We start from the raw sequence: 20,570 nt of genomic DNA, 5'->3' as shown, positions 1-20,570 counted from the left end.
AAAAGTAAGAGGAAATCTAGCTTTCTGATTTTTGAACATTTGAAATTAAGAACTGTACAACAGTTATGCAGTTGTACACCTCATTTTCATCTTCACTTTGAAATGGCAGCATTCAAAGTTCAGTGCACCATAGCAGATTATCACCCTTTATATAAATAAATAAAAGCACATTTAAAGCCAGCCATAAAAGTGGGATATGCATTCATTCTTTTGGTTAAAGTAATCTTTCTTCCAAATATCTGGTAAGAAAGAAAAGATAATAACGAAGCAAGGTAAAGGCACATAACAAGCCAACAGAAGATCCACAATGTGATAACGTGTATTTAAGAATAAAAGAAAAGGCGTAGACAGGACAAAGGTAAGGTTTTCCCCATCTAAAACTAAAACCTCATGCAGTCTTTATTTCATACTGACATCTGGAAAGTATTTGGCTATCTTATTATCAGGGGAAGGGAAATAAAATATCAATATAAGTCATTTTGCAATGACTGCATTCATATATGAATAGGAATTTTACTGTGAATTTTGTCAAATAAATTTTTCCCCACTTAGATTTCATTTACAGCAAGTAAAGAACTTGGGTATTATGTTACGTGTTAGTCCAAAGCAGAATACTTTATCAAGCCCTTCAATACCATTTCCTCCTCCTTGCATTAATAACCAACTTCCTGCCAATAGATACTGAAAGCACCATTGTGAATCAATACATAGTGTCTACATATTTCACGCCTCTGCTATTGTGCATGAATTCCAGATGCAGCCTCCTGAAGAGCACCTCGCCCCATCGGCCAAACGTCAGGGCCAGGAAGAGCGAGCAGAGTGAGGATCCCTGCTCTCCCCTACCCAGGCCGCTACGCTGTTAAAGATTCAGTAAACACTCCTGAAGGTGTGTACAGCTTGATTTTCAGGTGTTCAGTGCCAAATGAAACAAGTGGGGGCTCAAGGTCCTTTCAACAGAATTACAGAATTCAGATACAATTGAGTTATCATAGCTCGGCAAGCGAGTGTGAATCAGATGAGCCCTGGCAATGTATTTGAGTGACCATGTTCATAAGCTCTTACACAGCTTGTGGATGAAAGAAGAGGAGATGTGTCTGGTGAAGCCTCTGGGTTGTTTTATAAGACAGCTGAAAGACTGACCCTCTCCTTCACTTTAACACAATTGTTTTGCTAGCTATTTTTCTAATGCAGAGTAAGCTGGTTAAGAAGCTGACCACAGGAGCAAATAAACGCTAATGCAGGCAATAAGGAAGAGAGAAGTACCAGCAGGCAAGGGGGGAAGGTGGGATCCCCCCTTTCAGTGCTAATTAACCACTGAATCCACTCGGCCGTAGAGTAACACACCACCCTCAAGACAAGAGGTTTTAATTTAGACTCTTGAGCTTGCTGAGACCACATAACTCCCTTTGTGTACGACATTCCAGTTTGAAGTTTTGTTTTTTCCCCTCAATTTCTGTTATGATGATGCTTTGAAAGCAGGAAGTTGTCATACAGTAACTTAATTATACTGTCATTAAAGGGAAAAGTACTGCTGTGGACAAGGTTTGTACCACTGAAGAGTTCCAAAATCAGATTCGGTATTTACTTGGATTCCCTTGACACTCTTAGCATTTCAGCTAGCCCTTCTTGTCTCTACGTCTTCCCTTTAAGCAAAGAAAAAGCACTCACAAAACGCTACATAATGCAGGAATCTGTTGGGAGGGGAACTTCAGCACCAATAAGTCAGTTTTCTGCAACCTGTACTTCCTTCAAATGAACCGAAGTTTTCAGGGAATTTTGTTGCTTGCTTTCCACTAAGGACTCCCTCTGTATGGTAAGTTCTTCCAAAAAGCTACCAGTGATAAACTTTTAAAAATTCATCTCCTTGGCTAGAAAACTTCCCTAAGGCTTTTATGGTCTCACTCACTTAAACCTAAGAAAAATATCAAAGGAGTCATGTTCAGTTCTGCTAAAAACATAATAAAAAAATCCTCTTAAGCATATTCCATAATTGCAATTTGTCTTCTCCCAACACAAGCTTTTCTTCCCAAACACAATAAATGCATAAATAAGCAATTTCACTGGGCTTGTCTATGCCAGATTTTATTCCTATACTACATCAGCCATTCTCACTGCTGGTATGTTACAAAAAGGTAGCTGGTTTGCGTTTTCAGACTCAGTGCATATGTTCACCTACTTTAAACACCCACTTAAATAAAGCAATGACTTGACATAGATTGAAATTTAAAGGGGAAAAAAAAAAGTATTTAGGATCCTTTGTGAGGCCTCTGTTTTTCAAACACTTTTTTTCTTTCCTACTGGGTATTTTTTAAGATACTACTTCTTAAGTGTAGTCACTGTAAAAGAGTACTTTTATCTGGCCTAATGCCAGATACTGAGGTCCCTACTGATATAGCAATTTAACATATTCCTGGGGAAAAAACAGTTAATTTTGAGCCATCAACATTCCAGGCATTTTGCCCATTCCCATCCTTGCATAACAAGTGCTGAGGAGCTTGCATTCCACGCTCGAGTAGGTGGTATCAAATGACTGGTTTCCTAGGTAGGCAGACTGACTTGCTGCTTATTTCAGTATTGAAAAATTTCAAATGTGTATGAATATAACAGCTCCTGTTAAGCAGAAAAGCAGGAGGGGCACAGATGGGACGACAAAGGTTTAACCTGGTGATCTTAAGTAAACACTGATTCAAAACGGCAAACTTGCCCTGAAATGGCCATCCATAGTAATGTAGCTAGAATGATGCCTAGCCCAAGATAATGTAGACGTAGCATGAGGGTGGAGATCAGTACAGCCAGTAGTTTACTACACAAACGACATCACAGGGGCAAAAAAGCATGTATTTTCAGAATTTACAGCACGTCTGAATCGTTATAGATCTACACAGACCCCCCCCCCAGACAAAATAGGGCAACCCTAACGTCACTGGAAATATCTGGGGAACCTAAAAGATTCTGTTAGCGTCTACAACCTTATTTTCAAGACTGCTATCTGAACTCAGCATTAATGGAATTATACTGCTGAGCTCGAGAACATTTCAGTTTAGAAGAGATTATTTATTAAAATATAGCACGAGAAGTGCAATTAAAGTAAAAATCACTTTTTGTGAGATGAAAGAGACTGATCTACAATTACAATTAACCCTATGTTTAGACCATTATTCACATTATGAACACGACAGGTGTCTTAGGGAGGGAAATACTCTGAAGCAATACAAAGGTCCTAACTCATGCTCATAAAAGGGACAACTCATGGGTATCCTACAGCTGGCACATCCTAACCTACAAGCTCTGCTCTTCCTAGCTTAAACAAGTTCTTCGACCTTACTTTGTCTGAATTTTCCAAGGAAAAAACCCAATACTCCCCTACATTTAAATGCCTAGACTTTCAGGTGACATATCAGACCACTCTACAGCAGAGGCCTTTGTTCCCTGTGGAATGGGAAGATCAGTGGGGATAAAATAAAGAAAAAAACCCACAGTTATGATTTGTAGAATGGTGGCAAGGATCACACAAATATGCAGACAATCAACATAAATCAGGCCAGCTCACTCTTTTCCTTAGGCTTATAATTGGACCTAGTTCTCTGCCACTTCAGGTAACAGGGAACTTCTCCCACGTATACCCAGAGGAGGTGGCTGTGGGACTGAAGACACATAACAAAGGGTGTAAGAACTCAGTAATTTCTGGTATTTATGGACCCTCTTGAGAGTGGATTATAATTTATATCCTAAGAGGGGAAGGCTAGAGAAAGGGGAAGAAAGACATGGAAGGAACAAGAAGTTGGGGAACTCAGCCAAATGCTCACAAAATTTCTCCACTGTGTCTACTTTGGCTGTTCCTGCACGTATATGCCACTGTGGATTTGGCAAAAAACAGGAGCACGCTCTGTAGAATATCCAGCCTTCCTGGCAGCCCAATTCAATAACAAGGAGGTCTTAAATTGGCTTAAGACGCTCATGAAACCTTTGGAGTCCACTGGCATTTTGCAGATAAAATTAGGTATTCACCTTTAGGAAAACTGCAAAGCCTGCTAAAACCAATGCAGGAGAGGAATTGTATTCCCCAATTCACAGGTAAACTGGTATAAAGAAAACTTTAAAAGACAGTTCAAGAGCATGGCTCAGCTCCCTTTACAACCCAAAGCAAAAGTTTTATGTTTAAAAACTGACACTGGGAGATTAAGGTTTAGCTGACATGCCTTAGCCAGATATTTGTGTGATATGAGACAAATTACTTCATCCCTGTATCAGATTTTCAGATTAGTTTAGCAGAATAAAGCAGACAAATCCACTGAATTTCACTATAAATTAGGCAATTACACCTTGAAACCTGCCTACACAAGATGAATTTTAACAGGAAAATACTTGACTGTTATTGTATCACTACTGGAATGTTGCTGTCAATATCCAACCAACACGTATTTTGTCAGTACAAGCACAAATTGCATTGACACACTTCTGCTTGTGCTAGTGCTTTTAAAAGCCCAACTGAAAATTAATTTTGGTAATGAGACAACAAGATTGCAACAAAGTAACTATTCAGCAACTATACTGAAAAGAAAGAAATAACGTTCTTAAAGGGAATGTGGAAATATTAAGCATAGCTGAGGAGGAGGCTTTTTCAAGGCTAAAATACATCTGTTGACAGCTGCTGTAAGATTTAAACAATTGAATTGAAAAATGACATCTTTGAATTCAAATTTACAGAAGGCACAAACAAATTACTGCTTTTGCACCCAAATTAGATAAGCTAGTTGAATATGCTTGGATGTATTAGTTCATTAAAGTCAGCTACCATCAAACTGGATTATAAAAAAAATTAACAAAAATCAGTTAAAAATTTTGGTGCTTCTTATTGGAGGGATCATTTTTCATCTATTGATTAATACACTTCACAGGATATGACACACTACAGCAGTGACACTTCATGATCACTTGCTAAGATACTTCATGTAGTTATCATACTGAACTGCACAACTTAAAGAGTTATCAAAGAAAAACAATTTGCTTTTGATTTCTCTTTCTATGAAGCAGTCTATTCAGAAAAGTGCTCGAGGGGTACACTTCCAGTGTGCAAATGCTTTCATGAGAGGTGGTCTCACTGAAATAGCAACTGAAACTAAAACCGGTATTTATCCAGGCAGCTTGAGGCTGTCTGTTTGAAAAGACTGTCCTCCCCCCACTCCCGCCTCTCTGGAGGGCCACACTGACAGATCTGAGAGAAGAAATTTCATGGAAATAAGGTACAGTTTATTTAAAAATAATGGGGGGGAAGAGAAAAGAGCAAAAGAAAAGTGATTGAGCCTCTCTTCAGCATGACTGGCAAGTTAAAAAGTAGAATTTACATGCCTCCTCCCAGAGCCTGGATCAGACACAGAAGAGAGGACCTCTTCCCCAGCGTGCTGAAGATGTCAGAACCCACAGCTCACAACATCTCAAATACCCATGGGAAAAATTAAATTGCAAATTATCCAACTTCCTTCCAGTGGGAAAGGGAAGGGGGGGGGGGGGGGGAAGCTATGTGAATGTCTTAATTTATGCAAAGGCCAAACCACTCAATAGTTAGAGAGATTTTTGAAGGAGGAATTAAAATCAAATTACCTTTTATGAGGGAAGAGAGATATTTTGGGATTATAAGCCAACTTTTCTACTATCCCTGGGTCTCTTCTCCTGAATCTCTCAAGACAGTTCATTCAGAAATCCCAACACTGTGTTTCCTTGCTCAGATACCATATACAGAGAACATATTTTTACTTTTAAAAACTTCTTCACTACATATGGCAAATATTCTGCTCGTATCTAGAGCTGTATGATCTTCTGGCTAGATTCACAAGACTGACTAAAATGCAGCACACTGCCCTTCAGTTTGTGGGGCTTTTTTCCTGCTTTCCTGTAAGGGAAAAGGCATAATTTTCTCCTCCAGTGTATTTTAAAAGTCTCCCTTAAAACTTGGAAATACGACAGTTTCTCTGTTGTACTTATTTGCTATATGTTTCCACACCCCATTTGACAAGCAAGTAGTCATAATATATTGCTTTACAGTTGTGACATACTGTAGCATTTTAATTTTCTACTTTGTAGATTTTAATCCATCACAGCACATTCCGTCACCCACACTGTGCAGGAACAGTAGATATTTCACCAGCCAAGGGAGAACGAACACAAAGATATTTAGTAGAGACAAAAGCCCTACAGAAATGCCAGCAAGCTAAGGGGAAGGAATGCATGATAAATGAAGAATGCAACCACAGAGATAACTGGTAGGGGCAATGAGCTTTGTGCAGTTCCACTCAAAAGCTGAAAGCTGATTACTTCCGTACAACATACTGGGCAGAATAAGGCTACTATTTTAAAGCAACTAACATGCTTTTGCTAAATAATGGACCATTGTCAGAGACGCTATCCCAGGACAGCAAAACTACCCTTATTGCAATTACTATTCTCTAGCTGGAACGTTAGTTACCCGGATTTTCTACACTTAATTAACATCAAACCCCAGCTCACTTCTGATGTTCAGAAATACTGCATTCCACGCATAAACAAATGTTCCGCATTTCCAGCTGAGAAGTGCTTCTGCTACTCAAAAAAAAAAAAAAAAAAAACCCCACACAACCACACCACCAAAAAACCCCCCGCCACTCTATCTTTTCTCTGCAGTAACACACAAGAAGATAATTATTTTGAAAAACACATAGAAAAGGTATGTCAGAAAACTAACTAAAAACATTTATTAAAATCTTCACAGCACCAGTGGCTCTGCTAAACTAAACAGTATAAAATGAAATGCTATGCTCCATCTTTCAGCAACTGTCATGAACCCCTAAATTATCACTGGACTATTAACTGCTAAGGATTAAGCCTGTGACCAAACAGGACACTGACTGGTTTTTGTTTTGCCCTATTTTTATGCCCAATTATTTAACCTTTATTAGGTAATAGTCACTGGTATTCACATGCAGTATTTTACAATTCAGACTCTCATTCCAGTTACAAATCCTGAATATTTAGCTGTGTATCTCTGACATGCTTGCATCAATTTAATTTTTTTTTGAAGCTGATATTGCGTCCAAATGTGGGTAAATTTTCCAAGAACAACAAAACGGTGAATTGCCCTATAAAGCTTCCAATCCCTGCCAAGACATATGACAGTATTACAGTTTCCCCCAAAGAAAAAGTCACCAAAATATGAAAAAAATGAGGCAAAAGTAGTGAACTTTCTTTAAATCCTTGTTCTGAGAGAAGTAAAAAACTGGCAAAATAGGCAAAGTTGAAAAGGAAAAAGAAAAACCCTAACTTAAAAAAAAATTAAAAACCTAAGGTTTTCAAAGTTAACTATACAGAATCTTTTAAGTGTCAGTCAATTTTAATAAAAGAATGTTCTATCAGCACAAATTAAATAAATGCATAAAATTACTGCATTCAAGTCATCATGTATCCCTGCACTATTGTCCTGAATATGTGGGAAATAGTTTGAAAACAATGAGGTTAAATGAGGACCCACTAAACTACACTACTAGATAGTATTTTTAAAATAGTACTAAATAAGAATAGATTACTTTTACAAAGCCATGAAAAAACACTGCAAGACTGACCTTCACAAAAGAAATACTTATGATAAGCAATTAGATTGAAGGACTTAGTGAAAAATTAATCTATTTCAAGTAATTTTTATTTTTTTATTATTTTTATCAGATTTTTTTTTCCAATCTCAACATTTATTTTTATGTAACCTTTTGTTCAGTTCTGAACATCTTCATTTATCTCACAGGAAATTCTGCATTCTTTCTTCACACTGAGTTCACTACTTCAGTACACTGAACTTAGAACACAGGTATGCAAAGCTCCGAATGTACTGACAGACTAGGCTGATAAGTGTAAATTTAAAAATTGTTCATACTGAGGTTTGAGAAGAAGGGGGAAAAATGTAAAATGGTTCAATTAAACTACTGCAATTTTGTGTTTATACAAGTGTAGAATAGCGCTGACATTTAGCTTTATCTCTGCAAACAAATATAATAATCTTATGATAAAGTCTTATGTTTACCTAAGTTTTTATTACCTGTAAGCTATTCAATAGTAAGCAAATTACTCTTCCTAAAGACATTTCAGCTAGGAGGCTGGTTCCAGTTCTACTTTGAAAACTTTAATCACAAGAGTAAAAATTAAAACCAACAAATTTATCTTTAATTACCTTTTCTTGGCCTCTTCATATTGCCAGTTCAGTCTTACTTTGTCTACGAGTCTTGTTTTGTCATCAAATCCAAACTTTTGCAGAGTTGCAGAGCAAGGAAGGGGGGGAAAGAGAGAGAGAAATGAGATTTTAAAAACACTCTCACAACAAAGAAAGGGATAAATTAGTTTCACTTGCTGGACTCACTAAAAAAACCTCAATGCTTTAAGTAATAACATAATAAAAATCAAATTTATGCTTTAGAAATACAAAACTGGTTATTGCTAAAAATACAGAAGATAAATGAGCCCTTTCAATAAATTATGATCCTGGAAATCCGAGTGTTAGGAAACAGAATCACTGATGAATGGTCAAAGCTTTTCAACTTTATCCAAGTCTAAAACACAAAGAGTATTTTTAATTGAAATATTTTACTACTTGATACAGCTATGTTATGGATAGTTTAATTAGAAGTAATTCAGATTATATTCCCTGTACTGTGATGTATTACCCAACACTTAGATCATTAGTGCATTTTAAACACTATTACAAAAACATCACCTGATCCTTGAACCAGTCGTAGAACGTGCATTTATGCTACAACTCCTACTGCATACAGTCCAGTTTCTACAGCAACTTCTCTCCATCTTAGGGCATCAGCAGTTCCCCTCTTCAAAAGTCTGTATACAGTCTAATACTTAAAACCCAAGTCCCTATTTAAGTGCATTGCTGCACCTTCGGATTTCTCATCTAACTGCTGCTTTTGCTCTCTTCATCATCATCACACATGTAAAAAATGCACCTCTTTTTTACTCACATTCCACTACTAATAATTCAGGAAAACAACTGACATAATTATGTAATTTTATTTTCCTAACAAAAAACCTACACCTGATAAACACAATTTTCAGACTGTACTTGGCTTGTCTTGGATGGCACTCAATGTGTATTGTGAATGGGAAAACGCTGCTATGCTCCTTTTGGTAATTCATTTTGGAATTCAGTAATCACATCCACCACCAGTCTCAAAAATTACATCCCAAAGGCACCATCTACCTAACACACTGAAAGACAGCCTAGTGTTAGCTAAGATTTCTTAGATGCTTTAGAAGTAAATCTTCTTAAAAGCACAGATTTCCTCTTCTGCAAAGGCCCTCTGGAGACATCCAACTCGGCAACTAGTCAGCAGTGAAAGAAGACAATAGGGGAGAAATGGGATGATAAAAGCCTACAATTAAAAAGTTACATAGTTCAATAAAAATTTCTAACCAAATGTGGAATAACATCCAAACTATAGTACTATAACAAACTACAAACAGGTTGTTGTCTTGCTTTGTTGTCAATCTCATCCACCAAAGCAAATGTTTTATTGCTCAAGAACAGCTAGGCTGCCATAGTACTAGTGTAAGCCAAATTTTTATTATTTGGAATACACAATTTCATTCACACAGAACTATTTCCAAGGAATACTAATATGTTCTTCTCAAATACCATATTTAAAGGCATATTTGAGCATAAACAGACAAGATCATAAGTTTTGTTAGTTTTTAAGAAAAATACTTTGAGACTCTAACAAATACTCCCCTTGTCTCAGACAGAGGAAAGGAACAGAGGTCTACCCTACATCTTTGATGTATATGAACAATGATGACAAGCATGATAAACCCAAGATTAAAAAAACCCCAACCAACCAACCAAAACAAACAAACAAAAAAAAACCCCCATCCATCACTACTACCAGAATACTAACATCTCGTGCTGTTGCACAATCAAGTCTCTACTGCAACTTCAAGCTGGCTAAAGCGTTTTCTTCCTTCCTGCATCATTACACATATCAGTAAATCAGAGCTGGTAACATGAAGAGAAGAGGCCTGTGGACACCTCAGCGAGAGTTATTACTCAAGAGATGAACCTGCAGTCACCAAAGTGATGACGCGAGAAGTGCTCTGCCGGGCTGGCTGAGCCTGGGAGCTGACTTTACCTGTCCCTGACCTGCAAGCACACTGCTACGCCCCTGTGCCACGCTCAAGGAGCAGAACCGCAAAGCCCACCACTCATGAGAGCCGCTCACATTCTCTGGAAACAATAAGCAAATGCAACTCCCTCACCACCAATATTGCTTTGCATTTTTCGCTCTGCTACAGCCAACACCTCTTAAATTAAAACAGGAAATAACAATGTATCACTAAAGCACAAAAGCAGCTTATTTTCTACAGCAAATGTCTCGCATAGGAACACATACCTCTCCAGTGATGTCAGTCTGTGAACAAGCATCGCAGTGTTGTTGAGGTAAACAGGAGTCACTGAGCGAACTAGAATTGTGCTGGATATCCTGCAGGGAATCTGTAATACAACAGCTATTCCTGAATCCATCTGTTAACTTGGCCAGGCTCTACAGGAGAAGAGATTTAAAAAAAACAACAAAAAAAAAACAACCCATGAAAGAAAGAAAAAAAATCAGAAAAACTGATTTTTATAATTCTTTTATTAAGAGAAAACAAAGAAAAAAATTTCATTTTAGAAATATGACAGGTAGCTTGCCTATAAAGAGCTATTTACAGAAAGTAAAATTCATCGTAGTGTTACTAACAAGCAGAAGCTTTGCTTTGAAATAAACCTCTCCTTTTAAAAGATGCATCTAACAGTAAACAGATTTTAAATTATTTCTTTTAAACCTATGAATATTTCAGCTTTTGTATGGCTTACAGTTCTTTAAATCTAGCAGCTGTCAACTTTCAGGTTAGCTGATAGGGAAGACAAATGTGATTCACCTGCCCTTTTGCCATCTTCTGCACAGGTTACATTCCTTAGCCACTACTGCTATCACATGCAGCTTGATGAATACCTTGTATTGATTGTAGGTTTATGACAGCTGATTTCACCCTTGTGCTCTCTTACCCAAGGCTCACATAGTTAAGAGATATTTTACACTTTGGGTTAAGCAAGGGACATCTCTGAGATGTCTAGACGATGACACAAGCTGTGAGGGTAAAGCAGACACCTCAAGCAGTCTTTAAGGGGAAAGGAGAATAAGAGAGAATCACACAAAATAGCAACTTGTTCGACAATACAAGCTTGGTTGGCAGGCTTTTAAAATTCCTTTAAAAAAAAAAAGTTGTTAATATTGCTTTTATTTTCTGATTGTGCACGCTCTCTTTTTCAAAAATTACAGATAATGTAGTAGCAATAACAAAACCACTGTGCAGGCTGTCATTTATGACAAAGGCCCCAAGTATTATGCATCAAAAAAACATAAAAAAAAAAAAAGACGTTAAAAAATTAAATTCTGTCCCCTCACCAGAAGATAAAGGGTAATCAAATTATCTGAAAAAAAATTTATCAGAAATTTGAAGAGCTGTATCAATTTATAAATCATAACATAATCAAACCACTTGGTTCTAAAAATACACATAAAAACTCTCAAAACTGCTTACTCCGGTGTGTAAACTGCAGAATCAGAGACAAATCTGAAGCACCGCGCAGGGAAAAGTCTGGCCCTCAGGAATCTCAGTGGCTCTGACAACTGGTGACTTGCAACAAGCCCCAGTTACTGTCCGTATCCAATTACCAGATTTCTTAGTCTTCAAAGCGCAGTTTACAGAGGATAACATGTCAACGCTGCCTTTTCTTATGACAAATTCAACTAACGGAGCCAAGACGACAAACCCGCGTAACAGCAACTGGTTGCCGCTCACAGGAACAGCAAGGCCGCCTTGAAGACGACGGCGTCCGGTTTCGGAGCCTGGGAAGCATCCACAGGAACTGCGGCAGGCCCGAAACCAGCCAGGAAAAGCAGCTTTTTCTGGTGGCCTCCATTTCTGTCATACATTTTGTTCTCATTATATACCGGTCCCTCCCTCAGGCCTGCCTCCACGAGATGAAAAAGGGGGAAAACAGGCAGCGTGGTGCAGGGGGAATGAAGGAGCGGGCTCCCTAGCCACAGGAGCGGGCGGCCTGTGCTCCCCCAGTCACAGGCTTTGTCTTCTTCCTGAGGGAAAGGCAGGGCGAGACGCAGCTCCCTCTCCGCTCTCCGTCTGCTGATACTACAAGGTCCGAGCGGGGCTGGGATTTTGTGCTCAGCCCTGGCAGGGACAGAGGACAGCGCAGAGCGATGCCCGGCACACCGGCCATGGGACAAGGCTACCGCTACTTGCCTCCGGAAGGTCAATTTGTCCTGGGTCCCCCGAAAAAGCCAATTCTTCTACCACCTCCCAATTGAACTGTGCCATCTTAGTTGTGAAGGACGAAATAGTTTCTTCTCAGCCCTGAGACAGAAAAATTCAATTTCAAGTTATGTTGCCGAGAAGTCCCTAGCTAGTGTCCCTTTATCCTCCCAGACTTGCCGCAAAATTAACTGCTCCACCACGTGGCAAAAAACCCAGAACGTCTTCCACTTTATGAAAACTGAAAATTGCAGACTCCTGTCTAACTCTCTTCTTCAAATCTCACTGGAAATCATCCAGTCCTGTCAGTCTCCTGCTGTATGGACAATCAAGATAGATCCCTAATGCGTTTATAACATGGAAATAACAATTTCAAAGAATAGCTACACAAACATCGAACGTCTAACATGTCCTCTTCCCAGTAAAGCAGAGCCAGTCATATGAACAAAAATGGACGATTCAGAAAGCCTGAGGTTTCTCCCAAATAAGCTATGTCCCGTTTGGCACTTTTGGTTAACACATATTATGTTACAGACGTACGTAACACCAAAGATCCCAATGCCAGAACTTTTGCCTCTATTTCAGCTACTTTATGTGCTCCTGGTGTGCTCCTGACACCGTCCACCACTTCCCTGGCAGCTAATGAAGGGCTGTTTGGCTGCTGGCCAGGCTTCCTATCCCGGTACACTTGCTGAACCCTGGATACTACTTAAAAATTACATAGCATTTGGCAGGTGGCAATCACCAAGTAGCATCACCTTACCTTACATCTACACGCATAGGTGACTATGCTCTAGGCTAAACATATATGCTTTGAGTCCTTCTAGCTGGGTAAGTGAAAGCAAAGCCTCCAGCAATCCTAACGTGGAAAATTATAACCTGAGTTAGCATACTTTTAGATAGAAACAATTTACATAAACTGTTAGGAGTAATATCCTCCCCAGCTATGTGGAAGAATCCATCTTTCGTCTGGGGTTTATGGATTGTTTATGGCAATCCCACAGAATCTGCCAGACCAGCCTATCAATATGGATGTGAAGTTCTAGGCACACCAGCCCAGACCTACCCAAAAAGAGAGAAATGAGCACTGTCATTTCATCATTGTCTGTTGCTATCTGATTTAGGAGCTCTCTGCCACATATGATTTCATTGCAGTTCCTATCTAACCTATTTAGCCTGCTTAACTGGTAAAGAAAAGAAAGGAAAAGGAAAAAAAAAAAGAAAAAAACACAAAACCCAAAACCCAATGCTTCCTAAGGATAAAGGACAACATTTTAAAAGCACATGCACATACTGGAACAAAAACAAAAGTAAGAAAGGGAAGGGGGGGCAGGAGGAGGGACACACACACACATATGCTGCTTTCAGGAACCTAACCACGCACCTTGATTACTCAATCTTACATAAAAAGTTCACCCATTTCTTTAGAGCTGTGACACTGCATATCTGGCTTGCTTTGTAACCACAGCACCCAGTTTAAATCTGACCACTCTCTCCTTCCCTGGTCAGCCTTCTCTCCCACACAAGTCAATCCAATTACCATCTTTCTATGACAGCTACAATTTTCCAAGCACCTACACACGACTGAGTCACTTCTACTATGTTTAGTTCTGTTGCTTACACTGGCCAGATTTAAATTAAGAAATAGTAAGAAACTGTCTATTTCCTTTCTCTGAAATAATAAATCCCCATCTGTTTACACAATACTTCAAACTCCCCTATAAACAGCTTTCAAAACAAAAAGTTTTTCATAAGAAAGCTCTCGTTAGACCCCACCTGGAGTACTGTGTTCAGCTCTGGGGCCCCCAACATAAGAAGGACATGGACCTGTTGGAGCGAGCCCAGAGGAGGGCCACAAAGATGATCAGAGGGCTGGAGCACCTCTCCTACAAAGACAGGCTGAGAGAGTTGGGGTTGTTCAGCCTGGAGAAGAAAAGGCTCCAGGGAGACCTTATACTGGCCTTCCAGCACCTAAAGGGGACCTACAGGAAAGCTGGAGAGGGACTTTGTACAAGGTCATGTAGTGACAGGACAAGGGGTAACGGCTTTAAACTGAAAGAGGGTAGATTTAGATTAGATGTAAGGAAAAAGTTCCTCCCTGTGAGGGTGGTGAGGCACTGGAACAGGTTGCCCAGAGATTTTGCCCAGGATGCCCCATCCCTGGCAGTGTTCAAGGCCGGGTTGGATGGGGCTTGGAGCAACCTGGTCTGGTGGAAGGTGTCCCTGCCCGTGGCAGGGGGGTTAGACGAGATGATCTTTAAAGGTCCCTTCCAACCCAAACCATTCTATGAAAGCTTGTTTTACCAACAGTAACTTTAAAATGTAGCATATTCGAGGACAAAACAATTTCAAAACTGATAGGAAATTAAAAATCAAATTCTGAACTCATTAGGAAGATACTTAAAATAGACTTGCACTTGTTTGACAAGGCTAAATAAATCCATAACAATAATCTTCAACTAATCATAAAAAGGCAAAACACAGAAAAGTTTAGTGACAACAAAAATAATAAAATTTTTTCTGGTCAAAATTTTTAAAAAGATCAGGCAGGAAGCTGGATATTTTTGCGGAGCACAGTAAATTGGCAGAAAAACACAATTTTTACAACTGTAGATACTGTAAACTATGGCATTTAATCCCTTACTACAATTGCAACAAAACGTGCAGAACTGTTTTGCATGCTAGGCCTGTGTGGAACTTCTAGATTCTCCTGGGCTGTATGTCTATTATTGGATGCTATCACAACAGTTTGTCATTAATTACAAAAATGATACCTCCTCGACTGATATTTCCTGTACATCACGTAGACCCATGAAGAAGGATGGCAACACTTTTCGTTTTCACTTCTGTCTTGTGCAACCTCTACATGCCGGTGCTGCCAGCATTGCCCAATCCTTGATGGTAAGCTTGATCCTAGACTTCTAATTCCCTCAACACTGTATTTAAAGAAACTGCAAGTGCACCTGAAGTTGGTTTAATAGATATGATTTTCAAGACATCTCAATGTTTACAGCTAGATTTAGTGCCACTGAGGACTGCAAATGTAAGGAAAAGGGGAAGGGGAAAAAAAAAAAAAAAAATCTAGTGGGGGAGTTAAAACAAGGCCAGTAGTTAAGCTGCTCCAAGATCTCACACACAAGTCTTTAAATTACCAGTTAGTTTCCTAAAATGTGCGTCACTGCATCCATGAAGAACTGCCTTTCTAATCGTTTCTTGCTAGCCAGGCATGTGGAAGACTGAGAATTACTTTAAAACTTGGCCAACGCAAAATATCAAATATGTTAAAAGTTGCCAAGGCAGAAACTTTTCATAGTGACTTAAGTGTTCTGTCTACTTGAACAAGGATTTGTGGTCCATCAGCTGACCTTTGGGTAATGCTTTGGAGACTGAATAATTGTATAACTATGGATATTCATTATATGTAGGTTACAAGCTACACATATCATTTAACAATTAAAAAAATACCAGTGAAACACTACTGCAGAGAAAACTGAAAGAAAATGTTTGAATGGCAATATTAACTTAGTACGGTCCCAAAAATTTAGGTAACAAAGATGCCTTTTTCCACATAGCAGTTAGAAGACTGGGTGAAGATAACTGTCCTTGACACCCCTCTGTATGCGCAGCATATTTGGGCAAGTCTATAGTGAAGTCCCTGCGGTGGCAGAGTCGTGGCTCTTTGATCAAGCTCTCATCACATTAATAACGCAGACATAGCAACTGAGAGCTCAGAGCAGGATGCAGAATCCATTCAAAAGTCTGGTCACTACTCAGGCATGTATCTCCCCATGATCCTCATGCATTCATTTAAAGCTTTCATGACGGTTTCTGTATATATTACATTTAATCATAGTCTGAGGATTTTGTGAGAACATTTAAAATTAACATGTGTCTTGATATGGGTACTTAAGAGGAGAATTTGGGGCAAAAAAAGGAGAATTGCCCAACTGTGGCATAGTGACACAGAGATCCAGTTTTGTGAAATGCTTATAAAAGAAAAAAATCACGGTAGACAAACTCGTAAACATTTTAGCACATGACTTCTCAGTCCTACTTCACTATAGGTAACACAAAAAGACATTAAAAAAAATGAAAAACAAATACCATAAAACTTAAAGATTTTTTAAAAATGCAACATAATTACTCCCTAGCAGTCTTTGATACAGCCAGCAGCAAGAGAAGCTATATTCAATAAAGACATTGATCTAAATGTAAGAATAGTACATTATCTAAAACAAAAATAAGAAATGCATAAAAAGTCTTGTGTTCACAGTACAGACAATGACTACTTACCTCTTTCAAGCTGCCTGCTATTAGCAATTATCAAACAGAAAAATCAGTGTAGGCCACCCACTTCCTTATTTGAACTTGGTAACCCCAGTGCAATCACAAACAAGAAAATAGAGGTAGGTTATTACTGTTTAGCAGCTATTTGTTCAGTAGCGTATTTTTTACCTGCATAAGGTCCTGCCTTTCTTTTTCACCTGTGCATATAGCTTTCTTTATGGTTCGAAGCTCACTCATTATAGCTTGTGCTTCATCCAGTCTATAATTTGTATGAGCACTTGACATCTTACGATCAATCCTGTTGAAAAGATTAAGACAAATTCAGGAATTTTCACATAATCAGAAAGCCCATAGACATTTTAAGACCTGTTGTTCATTCATGTACCACTTTATTTCCAGGAATAAAACGATACTCTACTTGGAATTAACACAGCACTCAGTGCCAAGTACACTCTAAAGACAAAGCAATGCAATTACTTACCCAGGTTCTGCAGAACCAACAAATTTCCTGGTTTTAGTGTCCTAATACAGAGCGAGCTTACAGGTAGTGTCTGTGGACTATTTCACGCAACAGAAGTAATATCAACCTAAAACTAACCTACACAGTAATAACTCAAAAAATAAAGATATTAGCAGTCCAGCTGTCATATTTTCCATGCAGCACTACACATCACAACATCTCTTCCAGGACTTCTATATGATCTTGCTTCAGAAGTTTCTAACACAGGGATTTCATTTTCTTGGGAAGAAATTTTTAATTCCTAAAATTTTATTGCAAATGCTCTCCTGCCACTATGGGCATCTTTGAGTATCTTGTCTAGAAGACATCATTGTCCTGCACTAAGGAACATCACATGGGACCATTCCAGAAGGTTTCAAATGCAAACTCAGCAAGCAGCAAGAGTGCTACTCACTACATGAGGTTGAAGTACTAATAACATTTCCACCTTGCCATAAAAATCTCTCATCTTATGTGGGACATCCACTGTCTGATCCACTTTTTTTCCAGCAGTTTGCAATAGTAAAGGACAACAGATCAGGACACAGAAGCCTAGTCCAGTGTACCATCTTCATAATTTGCTTTGATTTATAGATAAAGAACAAGACCAGAGACTCTGCAGAACTTACTAGAACCACCATTTGGTCTCAGATTTACAATGAAAAGCTATGGGTTTTTAACAGGCTACCCACAGCCATTAGTGAAAATTGTGTCAAATTCCTGTTAAAATATGAAAAACCTCAATTTTCCTGTTAATCTAGCATAGAAAGGGTGTATATAGAAAAAAGGTGGTATGTGTAATGGTCCCTAAGCCAATGCTAAGAATGAACATCTCCAGGAAAAGGTGACTCTGGTTAACAGAATTAAAGATAAAACATACATCGGTCATTACAAAGGACATCAGTTTATAAAAGGATGTAGTAGGAGAGGGTACACTATACATATATGACAAGAATACTCAAATTCTATTTAAAATATTGAGGATAACTAAAAGTTTCAAGGTAGGTATTATATCAAGCTAAGAGTGTCAAGAACACTCACTCAGCATGTTCTGCCAGCTAAACAAAATCAGTGAAATTCCACTTGCAGCAGATTACTTGGTTTAAAATTAAAATATTAAAATGAAAAACCAAAAGGCTTGAATGAAAATCCTGTGGTTTTATTGTGCAGCTCACAATATTTAGGAAAAAAAAAATGCAAGTTCGGTTTCTATGGTTTTGGTTTGTTTGTTTTTTTCTGACAGTTCCTGCTTTTGGAGTCAACACAAAGTCAGTCTGAACCTCAACCTTCCTACTTAAACACAATTTTCCCCATGTTGCATAAGAAAATATATAAGCCTTTATGATATTTGGTTCAAGAACAAGAAAGGACTTAAATGTCATGTGGATTAAAGGGTTTTTCGGTTTGGTTAGTTTTGTTTTCCTTTTAAGACGTTTACTTGAGTCTTCACTAATCTATAGTTAAAATCCTGAAAAGATTAGATAAAACCATGGTAAAACTACTAATCCAATTCATTAAAAGTTACATGAAAAAGATAACATGTGGTTTTATCTGAAGGTTACCTTAATGTTAAGAACATAGATTCTGCCCAAACATTAGACCTGAAAATGCCTCCTACAAAACTGCTCATTATACTGTTTGCCAGGTCCAAGGTGGCATTTCAGGAAAAGGAAATTATTTAATTTCAACCAGATTTTTGTCCAGCTACCCACATATTCATGTTCCTGGACGTCACTTCGGAGCCCAACTTATGAATTGGTATTTGTTTAAGGAAAGAATCAGAAAAGTTTCTACTGCCAGAAATATTTGAGCTTAAATCAGTATTGCTGTCAACCCAAACTGACTTAAGTATCTTACAAAATTATTTGTTATTTATTGTCTGTTACCTCCTTTCATAAAGCTCTAGTTTGGAAAGCCACAAAGTTAACAGGAATCTTCCGTTTTATTAATGGAAAATAGCATGATACAAATACAGATTAGACCTTTGTATGAACAGAAAGAACATTCAACTAATACCCAGAACTATGAATACAGTATACATTTGCTGAGGAAGATGTTTCTAGGATACACAGACTATTAATACACTTGCAATACTTTCAGTCCTATAGGGCAGTTTCCATGTTCCTCTATTGTTCTCCACAGGCCTTCAAATACGCAAGACTCCCCCCATCCTCACCAAAGCACAGGTCTGTAGCCGAGTTAAAATCTAATTTCATTTTGTCAGGTCTCATATGCCCTAAACTAGCCTGTAGCTACAAATTGTTTAGTCAGTCCTAATTCCCTGTCTCTCCCAACTTCTCTCAGCGTTCACCCCGCTCTCAGAGCCAACTGGCCAAGTTTTCATTTCCTTTGTTGCTAAACGCCTTCCTCCAAAATTCCTGCCGTCGAGCAGAAGGGTCACTGAAAACACAGGGGAGGAGGAACTGCTCCTCCTCCTCAGTCCCTGCGCCAGGTCAGAGGAAGGAGTTTGTTCCAGAAAAGGCTCACCTTTAACCCTGTAACTCTGGACTGCGACAGGATCAGCCGCACCTAGGGCAAAGGCGCTGTGGAGCTTGAGGAACACTGTCACGCAGGGTGGGATTTTTGCAGGCTTTAAACGGTGAGCTCCAGAAAGTCTCCAGTGGGCAAAGGCAGACTGCGATGTCCAAAGGCTTATCACAACATTGCCAAATTTAGATGAAACAATAGAAAACACAGCCCTAATAAAAAGCTGCAGCATTACAAAGTTTGAAATTCTGACCGTATTGAAGTTGTAGAGGTATTAAAAAAAAAAACCAAAACCCCAAAAACTTTAATCCTCTCTCCCTCCACAAAACCCCACTTTTCTCTAGTTGTTTTGTGGTTTGGTTTTTGGGTTGGGTCTTTTTTTTTTTTTGTCTCCTCAAAGATGGCTAAGCCATTTTACTAAAATTAAAAAGAACAGAAAACAAAACACAGTCCAAGGCAGACACTGTATGTGGAAAATGTCAATGCAAGAGATTTGCATTTAACAAAGGCATCTGAATCAGACAGCAAAATAAATTGATGGAAATACTGAGCAACCTAACCACCCTCACGATAAAATATGTCTCTTCTCTAAGAGCTATACCCAGCAGAGGTGCCCAGGAAGTCGCATGGCAGCAGGTTCTGATACCTGCTCATAATGCCATTCTGGTCAGACTTTCAAAGCAAACATTCAGCCAGATGTAAAGTCCAAGTGTGACAGCTCCTAATGTTGTTCTTGGCTTATACTTGAAATAAAGTGAAGAACACGGCTTTAAAAGAGCTGAACAGGATGCATGCCATTCTCAGTTTGGCAGTTACTTGAAGATTTGACCTAGCACAAGAAGGAAGAAAAATTATGCAGACAAAAAGTTTAGAAAAGGTAACAAAAGGGGAAAATGTCTGAGATGTAAGAAACTTAAAAAAAAAAAAAATTCTGCATATTTATTTTAAAAAAGGAGCAATGAGT

The 20,570-nt window shown here is 38.6% G+C and overlaps 1 protein-coding gene across 4 annotated transcripts in view; it reads right to left on the bottom strand.

The window, feature by feature from the left end:
- Positions 1–20,570, bottom strand: part of WWC3 (WWC family member 3) — a 104,674-nt gene that overhangs the window by 32,145 nt on the left and 51,959 nt on the right. For all 4 annotated transcript variants that reach the window (XM_029998960.1, XM_029998961.1, XM_029998962.1 and 1 more), the window contains exons 6-8: positions 16,789–16,918; positions 10,413–10,562; positions 8,192–8,265 (exon numbers count right to left, since the gene is read on the bottom strand). In XM_029998960.1, the coding sequence (XP_029854820.1) occupies positions 8,192–8,265; positions 10,413–10,562; positions 16,789–16,918 (354 nt within the window). The remainder of the gene's footprint in view (positions 1–8,191; positions 8,266–10,412; positions 10,563–16,788; positions 16,919–20,570) is intronic.

Source organism: Aquila chrysaetos, chromosome 23 (assembly GCF_900496995.4).
Source record: "Aquila chrysaetos chrysaetos chromosome 23, bAquChr1.4, whole genome shotgun sequence".
NCBI lineage: Eukaryota > Metazoa > Chordata > Aves > Accipitriformes > Accipitridae > Aquila > Aquila chrysaetos.
The sequence above is the reverse complement of the archived record's forward strand: the minus strand, read 5'-3'. Positions and strand labels throughout refer to the sequence as shown.